The 15,470-nt window shown below is 34.9% G+C and overlaps 1 protein-coding gene across 6 annotated transcripts in view; it reads right to left on the bottom strand.

Moving 5' to 3' along the window:
- Positions 1-15,470, bottom strand: part of Atp11c (ATPase phospholipid transporting 11C) — a 150,328-nt gene that overhangs the window by 12,364 nt on the left and 122,494 nt on the right. For 5 of the 6 annotated variants that reach the window (XM_070039630.1, XM_070039629.1, XM_070039628.1 and 2 more), the window contains 5 exons: positions 13,267-13,394; positions 8,351-8,486; positions 5,406-5,471; positions 3,237-3,340; positions 242-395 (listed from right to left, as the gene is read on the bottom strand). In XM_070039630.1, coding sequence (XP_069895731.1) covers positions 242-395; positions 3,237-3,340; positions 5,406-5,471; positions 8,351-8,486; positions 13,267-13,394 — 588 coding nt within the window. Of the gene's footprint in view, positions 1-56; positions 123-241; positions 396-3,236; positions 3,341-5,405; positions 5,472-8,350; positions 8,487-13,266; positions 13,395-15,470 lie in introns of all 6 variants that reach the window. The other variant, XM_070039632.1, reaches the window with a different exon arrangement.

The raw sequence follows: 15,470 nt of genomic DNA, 5'->3' as shown, positions 1-15,470 counted from the left end.
ATACTCCATATGGATTGCTAAAGGTCACACAGAACACTATTGAGGAATCTACTTACCACCTGCATTGGGTAACGAAGTTTTTACTATACTTTTTATGCAGAAGAGGAAATTAAGTGATGAACCTGTAAGGAGGGGTTTAACATGCTTTAACTAATGCAATTCTCTAAAAAAGGTTTTTAGTTCATGGCACATACCGAAGCCCCTTCCAAAAGTTAATTTGTGATATAAACTTAGTTCTTACCTTGGCATTTTTCCTTCTTACATTCTTCAAAACTATCAGGAGAATCTCTGGGAAAAGGCTGATAAATATTAGAAGAATTATGGCCAACCATATGGATACAGAAGAAAGCATTTGAGCAAATACAAAATACATTCTCTGTTGCTTGAGGAAAGGCCTGCAATGGAAAGAAAATACATAAAGAAAAAACAAATCAGTTCCTATCAAAAAATAAAAAAGCTTAATTAAAATTGTTTTTGCACTTAAAAAGAACTTTATACACATTAATAAAAATAATTTTCTTTAGAATGTCCCATAAATAGTAAACAAATGGCAATTACCAAATGTTTGGAAAGAAAAGGAAAAAATGATAAAATTTATCTGACTCAAAAACATCAGGCAATCAACTATGAAGCTTCCAACTTGTGAATATTTATGTGCATTAGAAAATGATAGAGTTTCAATTCAAACATTCAGGAGAAATTGTTAATTTTCATGCTAACAAGCATTTTATTTCTTCAGATGTTTTATTAATATGATGGATTTATGCTCTATTTTGGAAATTCAAAAGGAATTTTTATAACCATTTCCTCTTTTAAAAAACCCATATATATATAAAAAGGACTAGAAAGTTTATAATTTCTCACAAATGAATATGCCATTTCTATCTGCAAATAGGTATTAACTGTATATAAAGTAGATTGATTTTCACTAAAATAGTAAGGCTTGGAATACAGAAATCCAGGCACTGAGAAGCACAGCCTCACTATCACTGTCTGAGGTTCACTGCATAGAGTCTCACAATGCTACTTTATTTTTTTTTCTAAGCTGAGCACCTAGCAATGAGCTACTTAAGGTCAGGATGAACACCAAATCATCCTAGGATAAGAATTGTACTTGGATCTTTATTAGGTCACAGATCATGCATCATACTTGGAGAAAGTAAACTGGTTTCTCATTAAAATTTTATGTTTGTATTCCCTTTTGTAACAAGCTTGTGGCTTGAATTTTTACATATAATGAGTAGATTGTAGAGGGAGGCAGAGAAACTCATGAGGCCGGAAGGAACCTGACAGGCTTTCTAGAAAGTCTACCATACAAATATTTCTGTAGACCTCTACCCTACCTTAGTTTTGAAAATTACTTTGAATAATTTTTAGGCAGTTAATGCAGCCTTAACAATGAGCCAATAGGAAAGTGACATATAGCCACAGGGTGTTCCTTTATACTGATTGTACTCACAATACTCTCTGATTAATATATCTGGCTATAAAAGACAGAAACAATTACTTTTGCATTGAGTTTCAAAAAAAATCAAACTTTCTCATAGCTCAAGCCCCCCAAAAGAGCCAGAATGTCCAGAAACATTAACTATAATTAGCATTCAGCTACAGTTTTGCATAGATTCTAGTCACATTTTGTTGTTCACTTTTAAGTTTATATTCATGTAGTAGTAGTTTAACTTGGATAACTCTACTTAGAAAAGGTACTTTGGACAACAAAATAAAACAGATTTGTTCCCACTGTCTGCTTGAAGCTGCAGAAAGTAAAATATAACATTTTCTTTCTCTCTCTCGCCACACACACACACACACACACACACACACACACACACACACACACACACACACACACACACACAGTGACTTTTTCCTGTAATGCTTATTTATGATAGTTTAATTATAATAAGCAACAACAATTATAACAATATATTGTAATAAAACTGACAGTATCATTCATATTTGTTTGGAGATTTTACTAAGTAAAATAAGGATTACTTAAACATAAGCACAGTGGTGTGCCAGCTACTATCTGAATAATGGGGAGTTGGATAGAACAATGATTCCCATCTCGGATAGAATGAGACATCATCATACTACTTGGAAGAGTGAAATGTAAAAATTATGAATTAGGTATTTCTAGAAGTTTTCCATTTATAATTTTTGGACTGACAAACTAAAACCTCAAAAACTGGGATAAAGGAGGACCGTTGTATTCTTTTTAGTATCTCTAATGAATATAAATAATTATATAATATACATGTAATTAAATAATTTCAAGGACTGATTTTAATCAATAAGGAAAAGTCGGCATAAGGTTAGAAACTCATTTAGATTGCTAGAAATAGTCTATTCTTGTGGAAATTTTCATATTTTGATTGACTTCACAAGTCAGAATTATGGGCAGACATACAATTGCATATTGAATTTAAATCAACTTCGATTTATTTGTATATTACTCAAGAAAACTACCTGAAGTGATTAGGTTTTTCCTATTTTTTTATTTCTTAGGGCTTTAACTTTTAAAAGCTTTCCCAATAAAAGTTTCTTTTAATGAAGTCCCAACATAACAAAATCATCACATCTCTGTGAATTGTAAAATTTTGCTCAAAGGAACAAAAGTAATGTATTCTGGACTCTTACACATTTGGCTTATTCTAGCTTTGCCTCTAGCCATTGATTAATAAAAACAAGTTTGATATTTAAAAGCAAAATATAGACCTCTGGGAATAAGGAAAGTAGTTACAATTCATTATATTTTTGTCTTTTACAACTCCTATAAATCACAGATTATATGTGCATCATTGGACTTTTTATCTCCTTGAGGCAGGGTATAGTTTATTCATTGCTGTTTCTCCAAAAGTATTATGAATAAAATATACTCTGAGCACACATCTACTGAACCAAGATGAACTGAATGAATCTTAAGAATAAGTGGTAGAATCAACCTCCTTACATCTAAAATTAATAAAATGGTAATTTCAAGTATAACTCTTCAGCTGTGATGCTCTAGAACTTTTGGCTCGGGCCTCCCCACATAGCTAGAATTGCAAGCATGAGCCATTGGCTCCCAGCTTCTGACATCTTATATAATAAAACCTTTAAAAGTATAATGAATGTTTACATGTACTCTCTATGAACTCTCTCTCTCTCTCTCTCTCTCTCTCTCTCTCTCTATATATATATATATATATATATATTGCTATTTATATATTGCTTACACATGTACAACTGCTTACCAAATAATTCCTCCCCAGAAGAAAGAGAAAAATACATAAAAGGCCAATGATCCCCAAATCACAAAGTGGTTTATCCATGTCCAGAATCTGGTATCCAAGGCCAGCTGAAAAGATACAACACAAAAGACTAAATGATGGACATAAACTGCACCAGGTAATACACTATAATATCTGATAATATGTACAAATATGATACATATGGGAGGATCAACCTCTGGCCACAGAGCCAGAAGGGAATGGAATTAAAAGATTAATAAGAATGCAGGCTTTTCAAAGACCTAAGTAAGGTGAGAAACCTGAGCTCTGCCCTGAGGTCTCAATTTTAAGAGTATAGGCAGTGTGGTCCAGCAAAGTATCTAGTAGGCACAGGACTGCAAATGTCTCTGTACCGGGTGATAAACAAGGAATGATGTGGTAATGGTAATGTTGAAGGGGACTATTGAGGAGTATGGGGCCCCAAGTGGAAGTCAAGCAGATTACGACAAAAAGGACAAGGCCTATGATTTTTAGCTGGTGAATGTAGGCATGCTGAAAAAAAAAAGTAGGAGAGGGGTACCCGGGAATACAGAGATCACAAATGCTCACACAACAGATGAGCTAGTTAGCTCTTTATATCTTGAATCATACAGCAATGGATCATGGACTTGACTTTTCATTGTAATAACTATATCTATTCTATTAAATTAATAAATTGCTTACATAAAGATTTTAACGTGTACATGTTTCTACAAGGATTCATTGTCGGGGCTGGGAAGGTGGCTCAGTGATAGAGCACTTGCCTTGCATGCTCGAGGCCCTGGGTTCAATTCCTCAGCCCCACATAAGCAAAAAAAGAAAAAAAAAGGATTCATTGTGTTTTGGGGTTACTACGCTTGAGGTTTTCCAAATGTGATCTAATAGAAAAGAATGGTTTTCTGTACTTGTTTAAAACTTCTCTCTCACGAAAGCTAATACCCTCTGTTATAATTTCTCATTCATAAACAGGATGTTTGTAACATTGCTAATGCAGGCCAATGGTGAATCCCCCCACTCTGGATGGCTAGGAAAATGTCACAGTTTAACAGTCAGACAAAAGGAAGAAGTAGATGTCTTTAGAGGCATATATGAGAGATTCTGCAATAATGCTGAGTATAACTGTAAAGAGCACCTAGAAACTTTATGATCTTAAGTCCAGGAGAAAAAAATGGAGAAGGGGGGGTGGGTTCCACTTCAAAATCATGACCCTGGGAATCATAAAAATACATAACCATTAGCATCTATTATAATGAGCATGTTCTATGTGCCAGACATCATTCTAATGTTTTGTTTCATTTCATAAAGAACTTTCAGACAGGGATGGTACCTTTTTATAAATGAGGAAACTGAATTATAGACAAGCTAAGCCACTTGTTCAAGGACATACAACTATTAAGTGGTTAAACTGAGATGAATTATAGCATTTTTTTAATGTCCGATATCACTGAAACAATGCAAGCATCTACTAGCTCTTTTGGTATGAAAAATGAAATGGGAACAAAGATTTGAAGAGATGACAGACAAGGCTTATAACCTGAAAACTTCTGAATTCTGCATTGACCACTGGATGTGCTGCAATTCAGTTAAAGGTAGTCATTCTTAGATCCTAAGTGAGTTGTTTACAACTCTAAGCATCTCAGTTCATGAGCCTCAAGGATAAAATTCTGTGAGATCTCACAGCTATTACAGGGTTGCATGTCAATATCAATGATTTTTCCAAAATTATCTTTTTTCTACCTGCTGCACATCTTTATGTAACTCATCACTAAAAGAGTAAATTGCACTGACTAATAAGATTAACACTACCAAATACCTTTGCATACATGTTTTACTCATGAACATATGTTTAACTGTCTTAAATGTCTAAATTCCTTTCAGGCCAGGACTCTGTAGACAATATATACATTTTAAACAATGGTGCTAGTACTTAACATGTGAACATACACGCACACACAGTCACAGCCTGATGATGTCACATAATGCCTTCAAAACAATAATTAAGATACATGGGGGAAAATCACAAATAAATGTAAATTTCTAGCATCATACATATTTTAATGAGCATTCAAATAAAAGGTTGAATGATAAATATCAACAAAAATAAAGATTAGGAGAAAATGATATAAAATGTATTTGAATAAATAAAAATCTAACCTTCAGAGTTACAGTGAATACTAAGACTGTAAAAACAATAGTTCCAAAGGTCCAGTTTCCATATACCTGAAAAACATTTAACAATTACATGTACTATAAACAGACATAAGCTTGCATAAAAATTAAAAATCAAGTTTAATACTGCATGTAATTGGCAAAGATTTTAGCATGATTTAGGAAAATAATGGTCAATAATATCAAGTGACAATGCTGGATTTTCCTGTTACTAAATTTTCATGGACAGGCATATAGTATCTGTGACTGGTAGGATACATTTCCATTATTCCATGCAGTATTGAACAAGGAAGTCACTAGTTTGATAAAATCAGGAGAAAACCCCAAAATAGAACTATTCTACTAATAGCAATGTTCATCAAAATAAGTCATTTGATTCAAGTCACTAAAGAGTTTGATATGGGTTTTTGTAGATATAACTAAAACTCTTGCATAAGTAGTAATTTGCAGACAAATGAAATCACATTTTTAAAGTGAGTGTAACTTTTGGCTGTAAATACTAGAGCTGTCAGCATGTGCACACCAAAGAAAAACAGATACCATGTATAAATCCAAATGATGGCAATGAATGGCACATATGCTTACCAAATGCTGTCAAGATCTGATTGCATAACATTAAAACAGAAAATGAGATGTAAACGGTTTTTTTAAATAAAAACAAAAAATTAAGGTTAATAGAAGCAAAAAAGGATTCAACCAAATCATACGTGGGTGTTATGTTTAGTTGCTGATAGCAGTTCTTACACATAATGTAGTTTTAGCAAAAACTTAAAAGGACAGTGATATGTACAGTAAAAACCTTATTAATCTGTACTCCAGCAACTCAAAATGATTGAGAAGCTGAGCTACTGCTTCTTATGTAACACTTGAAAAATATTCTGAGCTAATAAATCATACCAAAAGGACTACAGGAGACTATCCATCCACTTTAGCATTTTGTTTCTTTTTTTTTTTTTTTTTATTTATTTATTTATTTATTTATTTATTTTTAAATTGTATTTTATTTTATTTGAGAACATATTGTACAGAGGGGCTACAATTACATGGGCAGAATAATAGCATTTTGTTTCTTTCTCTCCTCCTTTCCCACTTACTCTCCCCTATTTCTCAGAGATCCGTCCGTATCATTATGTAACCTAGCTTGACCTGAAAGTTGCTTTGTAGCCTTGAACTTGCAATCCTCATGCTTTAGCTTCCCAGGTACTTGGGAGTCACCACACTCAGCTTGTCAATTATTTTATGTTGTTTTATTTAATTTTAATTATATGGTGCTCATAGTTTGAACTCAGGGCCTTGTTCTTACTAGGCAGCCAATCTACCAACCCATTAGAAGTTCTGTTAAGGAACAGGTAGCTATATTATAATTTATGGTCCAATAAACAAAAAGTAAATATTAAAGAATCAGTTATAAAGTGAAAGGATCTGAGAGATCGAAAATTGAATCCCTTCCTAGCAATGGGTGAAGCTGACTTGGAAGGTTAATATATATTCCCAAGAATACCCCAAATTTATCAGGCAGTTTCTTTGCCAAGTATTACATATATCTATTCTAAAGTAAATCTTCATTTCTCCAACAGTTACTTTGTGATTAAAAATTTCATGGATTCATAATAAATTGATTTAAAATGATTTGTTACATCAAATTCGAGGTTTTGACCACAGTACCTAATTTCAAAGTACCATTCAAACTGAACCTATCACTTCTCTAAGAAATGTTAATTGAGTGGGTTCTAGACATAGTTACTGTACTCAATAAACTATCTTTGAATCTTAGATTCTGGTTTCACATTATGACTTGTAAGAATGACCATAAAAGAAGAATACCAGAAATGGCAAAGGAAAACATCAATGAGAGCAGCATGCAAGGCAGTACATTTAGCTTTCAGTGAGTAGTTGCACATTGCCTTCCTTTTCCCCATCAATAATTCTCTCCTGGAGTGCAGGTAGGGTTAAATCATCCCAATGCAGCTGCTTAGAAGATACAGGGAGAACCAGTGCAATCTTTGTAGAAAATACTACATTCCAATTTGGAAGGAAAGAAGGACAAAAAAAGAATTCCTTCTTAGCCAGGCGTTGGTGACTCACATCTAATCCTAGCTACTCAGGAGGCTGACATTTGAGGATCACAGTTGAAAGCTAGCTCAGGCAGGAAAGTCCCTGAAACTCTTATCTTCCATTAACTTAAAAAAAAAAAAAAAAGCCAGGGCTGGGAAGGTGGCTCGGTCGTAGAGTGCTTGCTTTGCATGCATGAGGCCCTGGGTTCGATTCCTCAGCACCACATAAGCAGAAAAACCCGGAAGTGGTGCTGTGGCTCAAGTTGTAAGAGTGCTGTCCTCGAGTTGAAGAGCTGAGGGGCAGCGCCCAGGCCTAGAGTTCAGGCCTCACAACCAACAAAACAAAACAGACAAACAAAAAAGCCAAACATGGAGCAGTAGCTCAAAGCGGTAGAGAGCTAGCCATGAGCACAAAAGCTCAGGGACAGCAACCAAGGCCTTGAGTTTAAGCTATAGAACCAGCATAAAAGAAGTGGAAAAAAAGAATTCCTTCTCTTAACCTCTTGGTTTAACACTCCAAAGATGTAGCAGCTACCCTCCTACCCTCCTTCAACTCCAATCATTGAATGTCACTGTGAATGAGAAATAACTGGGCCCAGACTTTGTTTTAAAACAAGAAAACCCTTTTTTCTCACACCAAAAGAGAAAACTCCAAAGTCTGAAGTCTCAGGAACTCTATTCAGCATGTAAAAATTACAATTGAATTACCCTTGCACACAAGAAGTGATTTCTTACATAAAACTATTTTAAAGAAGTGGAGGAAACACGGTATCTTCAGAAAAAAGTTTACAAGCTATATGTAACACAAACACAGTGCCTAGGAAAACAAGATAATTCATGCTTATAATAAAAAGATGTAACAACATATTCTTTTACCTTTCCATTTTCTTCCAGAGATGTAGTTTGAAAAAGAAAGTATGTCCCAAAGAAGAACACAGTTCCTTCAAAGGCAGCCAGAAATGTCCAATATAAGAAAGGAGCCAATTGTAGCATTGCATTGCCAGAAATTTTCCTACAGAAATGGAGGAAAACAAGTTAATAAATCTGTTAGCTATTAACAATACCATTAAACACCAAAGGTGGGTATGAGTTTGAACCCTACTACAATCAAGGGCATTATTCCTGATGAACTAAGGTCATTAAGCCAAAAATTGATCTTCAGGTAATCACCCCCCTAAGGTATTAGAATAAACCTCACAACACTTCTATGGCTACTGACAACAGTATCATTAATAATTTCCATTTAAAAATTATTCAGTATAGGACAGGATCTGATATGAGTTTTGTATGCATACACATATAGTCACAAACATAATTACTTTCATCCACATAAAACCTACATGAAATAGGAATTATTATAATTCTCATTTACAAACTATGAACTTAAGGAAAGTTTCACATAATGGTTCCCAAAGGTTACACAATAAAATCACCTGGGAATCTTTAAAAGTTGTTGATGCCTAGAAAGATATGTATGTATTTGTGGAAACGAATAATATTAATCGCAAAAAAATAAAGTAGAAGTCACTAGAGGTTAGGAAGTGTGTTTGTCTGTGTATGTGTGCTAATGAGAGAATGGACAATAGGTACTAAAATACAGTTAGTGAGAGATAGGATATAGTCTGCAATAATTATACGCTTTAAAATAAGTAGAAAAGAATGTGAAGGTTTCCATCAAGAAGAAATGATAGACATGTTAATTATCCTGATTTGATCATTACATGTACTGTTTTAATCCTATAAATAGAATTGTTATATGTCAATTAAAAGTAATTAAAACTAGGCAAGGGTGGCTCATGCCTGTAATCCTAGCTACTCATTAGGTTGAGATCTGAGGATCATGTTTTGAAGCCCGCCCAGGCGTCTGTGAGAGTCTTAATTCCAATTAAATACAGAAAAAGTGAGAAGTAGTGCTGTGGTTCAAGTGGTGAAGTGGGCAAAAGGAGTTTAGGGACAGTACCCAGGCCCAGAGTTCAAGTCCCAGAACTGGTACATAAATAAATATATAAACAAACAAATAAATACTGCTGTCTGGTGACCATTAGTATTCTCATTAACTTTCTATGAAGCATAACCAGACCATTAAAGTATTTGTACAGCTTCTTAAGCATCCTAAGTGTGCACTGGAATCTCAGAACCATTAGTGTAGTGGTAAATTTCACTTATTACTAAGAGACAGTCCTTTATAAGCATCTGTTCTTAAAGATGCTACCAAGTTTTCCATCTGCAAATGTTACCACATATATACCGTATGTGTGCATGTGTGTGTGTGTGTGTGTGTGTGTGTGCGCGCGCGCGCGCGTGTGTGCGTGTATGCATGCTGGTACTGAGGCTTGAGCTCAGAGTCTGTTGTTCTACCACTGGAGCCACAGCTTCATTTCTACCATTGGCTGATTAATCAGAGATAAGAATCTCATGAACTTTCCTAATTGGGCTGAGTTTCCACCATGGTCCTCATATCAATAGCACAATAGTCTCAGCACCAGTCAGAAAAATGAAATAAAGTGATCAATTCTAATGAAGCAGAGCTACAGAATGAAGATGGGTTTCTAGACACATTGCTTTTGGCTTCTAATTCAAATTTCTCTTAACATTTATCAAATGGTATCTAAACATATCAAATCAAATAACACACCTTTGATAACATCTTTGAAAATGTCACTGGGTTTTATGTATTGTAATGTAGAGATAACCAACCGAGGCTAGTTAGTACTGAGTACTGTGGAGTTTCCTAAAAACATGGCAATTGTACAATTTTTATCTACTGGAATTTTCAGGTATGCCGAAATCTGAAATGCTGGTGATACTATTTTTCCCAGAGAGCTGCTAGGAGAAAGAGGTGGCAGCTTCTCAGAAACAAGCTTTCCTCATAGCCAGTAAGTCATGTTTCCAAGGCAACTAGAAATACAGGGAACGTACCACTTAAGAGTTCCTTGAGGGGAGGGTCCAGCAACTGTGAGCCAATGTGGATTTTTGCTAACTTGAGCTAAGGTAAAGAGTGCAAAAACAGAAAATGGGTCTTGTGGGCTGGGAAGGTGGCTCAGTGGTAGAGTGCTTGCCTTGCATGCATGAGGCCCTGGGTTTGATTCCTCAGCACCACAAAAGCAAAAAGAAAAAAGCCGAAAGTGGCACTGTGGCTCAAGTGGTAGAGCGCTAGCCTTGAGCTTAAGAGCTGAGGGACAGCGCCCAGGCCCAGAGTTCAGGCTCCACGACTGGACCAAAAAAAAAAGAAAATGGGTCTTGTCTTTACAACAAACATCTGTTGGACCAATGATAAAGGGATCATGGTATGTTGACTTACAGGTCAAGCTTTCCAGCTGTACTTGGAAGAAGTTGTTGGAAACTCAGAAAAGAGCAACCAACATAAAGGAAAGTATGAATGTGAATGAAGATCTGGAGAAAGGCTGACCAACAGTACAAGCCTACGTACCACCATATAATGACAGGCAGCAAGTACACCGGAACACCTTTTTTGTCTCTTAAAGTTGCACAAGAAACAAATGACACCCTTTCTGTCCATGTAACAAATACACTTTTTATGTTGCTTATGAAATGAGAAATTATCTTGTTTCATACCAAAGTTATTGAAAATGCTGTCACTAAATCCCAAAGTTAAAATTTGCAATATGCTACCTAATGCCAGTGCTCAAACTAAGTGGTATACTGTAGGATCACAGATAGATCAGGAGTTCATGGTCAAAGAAGAGTAGGTCTAGTGAAGCAATCTCTAGTTCAGTGAGAAGGGGAGAACAGGATCTCTGATCAAAGTGGTCAACACTACTTTCCAAAGCCATTTGACAATAGGTATGCTATTGCCTTTATTTTCTCATGAGATATGGTAAATATACACTCTATGTTCATGAACTCACAATATACACTTGCAGTATAATAAATAAAACTTCATGGAAATCTTTATTATATGTTCTACCTAGTATCTTTTTTCAGGTCCTCAACATTCTAAATGTTGCTCAGCATTAAACAGAAGGTATAAGTAGGAGGACATTAGCACAAGATAAACTATCAGCTATCTGAAAACTCACCATGTGTGAGGTACTGTTTTTTACGTTTCTTTTTTTAAATTTAGTGACTTGTCTAGTCCTCATAAAACCCTTGCCATTAGATGCTATTGTTGACCTATCTTACTGAAGATGTCATAGAAGCACATCTTACTAAACTATATATCAGGTAACATGGTAAATGACAAGTGATAAGAGGTAAGATCTCAAACAAGGTGGTTAAGCCTGAGCTTTTGGTGGCACTGGATAGATGGAATTCTGCTCACTGACTCACAGCCCCACTTAACCAGAGCTCATACACCATTGGGTTTCACTTCAGGGATTGCCTTAAAAGAGCACAGGGTTGATCATCAGGAGAGCTGAATTTTAATCTTCATTTTGCCTCTGGTTACACTATACTATATATATATATATATATATATATATATATATACACACACACACACACACACACACACACACACACACACACACACACACACACACAGTACTCTTATATAAGTAATTTCTATATAAATAATTTCTAGGCCTTAGTTTCTCATTTTCAAAGAAAATGCAGAATTTGAGTTCTGTAAGATTTCTACCAAAATTTCTATGATAATCCTCTAGATCAAATTATCCATTTACAACACATTCAGAATTAGCAGAACATATTGAATAATCCAATGAAATGTCATCTTTTGCCACAGCATAGATGGAACTGTAGATCATATCATTATGCTAAACTTAGGTAAGTATAGCACACAATCTCAGTTATATGAAATCTAAAAAAGCTGCTATCATAGAAGTCAAGAACAGAAAGTTGAGAATAGAATGTTCTCCCCAGCTGAGAACAGGTTGGAGAGAGAGGGAGAACAAAGGAATGGGGAAAAGTTGGTCAATGAGTACTAAGTTACAGTTAAGATTAAGAAGTCTTGATATGTTATCACACAGTAGGGTGACTGTAGATAACAACTGTGTACTATACATGTCAGTAGGCCAAGAGAAATGATATTGAATGTTTTTAGCATGAAGAAGTGAGACAACTAAGATGCTAGGTTTGTCTAATCTGATTTAAAGATTATACAATGTATAGTATAGAACCAGACACTGCTTTATTATGTCCAATTTTTATGTTTTATGCAACAAAAAAATGTTCCCTATATACTTGCATGTTTTATATTTTTTCTTAGTAAATAGCTTTAAAATTATCAGGGATCTTAAAAATCTGTATAACTGTAAGTTATTAAATACACATTTATGAGTATTACAGGGGTAAAGAAAACCCCTTAAATTTGTGCATTTTCATCTCATAAACCACCAAGTTTCTAATCCATAGAAAAAGGGATCAATTTCCAACTTACACAAATGAATACAACAGCCTGATGAATTGATTATTTTCTTGAACAAAACTGTTTAGAATGGGGCTCACAAAGGGGAACAGTATATAAGAAAATAGGGTCACATAGACTCATCAGATCAATCTACTAGTCAGAATCAATACTATCAAAAAAAACTTTCTGCGCTTTTTCTTTTCTGGGTATTTAAAATACTGTCTTTCTATAAGATACTAGAAAACTTTAACAACGCAGGGCCATGTTGTAGTAATTCGTGTTACTTAAAACGCCTCACATACATTCAAGTGGAGGACCCATGCCTAGGAAACATATCAAGATAAAAATTCAGAACAAACCCACGTAATTGAACCTAAAAAGCAGCTCTCTTTTCCACCTGTAGAGGAACTGAAACTCACAGCTTAGAAAGTCTGACAGGATGTAAGTTGCATGTTCAACTTACATATATAATCGGGGATCTGAGGTCAGAGTGTCAATGTTGATGTGTTGTTCTAGCAGACTGTAGGCCAGGATAGGCAAGGATGTAAAGCAGATGTTGTACATTGTAAGATAAGCAGCATCATATAGTGGCTGAAATGACACACAAAAGAGAAAAGAAATGGATGGCAGTAATCTACAAGATGCAATTTTATCTGTTTGTAAAAATCATTAAAACAAGACAATCCCTTTTTATGCCTTTTGGAATAGCAAAGAAAACTTCATTAATAAAGTCATTCTCCCTGGCATCTGTAAAAAAGAAATTAACATTTTGTGATGTGTCACATAATACATGGTCCCCTTTAATATAGGATCTTATTCAAAATGTTTACATGCTATAAGCTCTAATAGAAATTAACAACAAACCCCTCAGAAAATTATCAGTTGCGGGCTGGAAACGTGGCTTAATGGTAGAGTGCTTGCCTAGCAGCATGAAGTCCTGGGTTCGATTCTTCAGTACCATATAAACAGAAAAAGTCGGAAGTGGTGCAGTAACTCAAGTGGTAGAACTCTAGCCCTGAGCATAGAGAGGCTCAGGGACAGAGCCCAGGTCCCAAGTTCAAAGTTCATGACCAGCAAAAAAGGTATAAAATTCCTTAGAAAAAACTAAACAGAGTACTGTACTTTTTTGTTAGTATCTCACAGATTTTTCAATTAGCTTTTTAACAAATCATATAGTAGGCCATAATGAACTTAATTTGAACAACTTTAGCTGGAGGGCTTTGACAATCTGAGCTTATTGAACAGAACCTGGCATACAGAAAACCTTCAATAAATACAGGATGAGAGAATGAGTACAGATTAGACACTAACATATTTATAAAGGACTGTTCCAATCTTACTTACTGAGTTCAATGTATCTACAATGTGTTAGACACTGTTAGATGTTGTCATGCAATCATTAAAGAAAAACATACTCACGTGCATTTTTGACATTAGATTAATAAAATGCATTTAAATGTGACACCAATTAATACAATGATCTGTTTTTAATCTAAGTACTAAAGATCTAATTACTATCATAATGGAAACTGACTAAAATTGCTAGCAACAAATCAAATAGAGCATTGGTTCATATCATAGCTGTCTTCAGAACATTTACTGAATGTCTACTAGGCGCCAAGTATTAAGAGACAGAGATGATTCCTCTTTGTCTATCAAGGAGTTCCAACTTGAGACAGGGAGAAAGACTAAGGGGTATAGGAAGGCTCTGGGAGGGGAAACGACAACTCTTGCTTTCAACAGAAAAAAGGCAAGAGATAATACATGCCACAGTCTTGATAAAAGGAAAATGGATAGTGGAAGTGCTTCTCACATACTTTCTATATAAACAAATATTTTGACGCAGCAAAAACAATTTTCAATGAATTAAAACATTCAAAGAAGGTGCTACATTCCTTTTACTGCTCAAGTAAGAACAGTAGTCAGTGGCAAACAACAGTACATTTTCTTTGGAAACTATTCATTTTCACTAATGAGTAAATTAAAACAACAACTTAGATTGACTAGTGTGCAATTTAGTCTTGAATTTCATTTAAACAAAAAAGGATCAATCTACTTTTGTTTCATTATGGTACTCTAAGGTTACATGAGAGATAATTGTAATTCTTAGATGCATAATTAGGGGAGACAGAATGTCCCCAAACAAACAACAGGTTTAGTTGATAATACTGTTTCTTGTTAAACCTGTTATAAATGTATCTTTTCTCATGGCAGAATAAAGACAAATACCATCTTAGCTTTACTAAAGAAAGAGATGCCTGTTGGTTAATTTGAATGTTAATTCCATTTGTACATTCTTCATAGTCTATTCTCCAAGTTCCAGAGAATACCTAATATGGTTCCATACTGAAAAAGACCAACTAGCTACATGTACCCCAAAGATACAATAAAGGTTGCTACTTTCAGCATTAATACAAGCCAAAGGCAAAAACAAACACTTTTGGGGAGCTAATGATGTAGCACTGGATTTGGCTAGCATAAGCAAGGTCCTGAGTTTAATCCCCACCATAGAAAAAAAGATGGAAGATTTGTCATCTCAGGAAGACCTCCCTTTTACCTAGTAGGGACAGATTTCTTCTAAAGTGTGTGCATAATCCTTCCTTCAGCTTTTCCACTCTCTGTCCAAATGTTGTCACATCTGAGAATCTTTCCAAATGATCTTTTCTA

Source organism: Dipodomys merriami, unplaced genomic scaffold, assembly GCF_024711535.1.
Source record: "Dipodomys merriami isolate MVZ:Mamm:240054 unplaced genomic scaffold, mDipMer1.0.p SCAF_3, whole genome shotgun sequence".
Classification (NCBI taxonomy): Eukaryota; Metazoa; Chordata; class Mammalia; order Rodentia; family Heteromyidae; genus Dipodomys; species Dipodomys merriami.
This window is presented reverse-complemented; position numbering and strand designations above follow the sequence as displayed.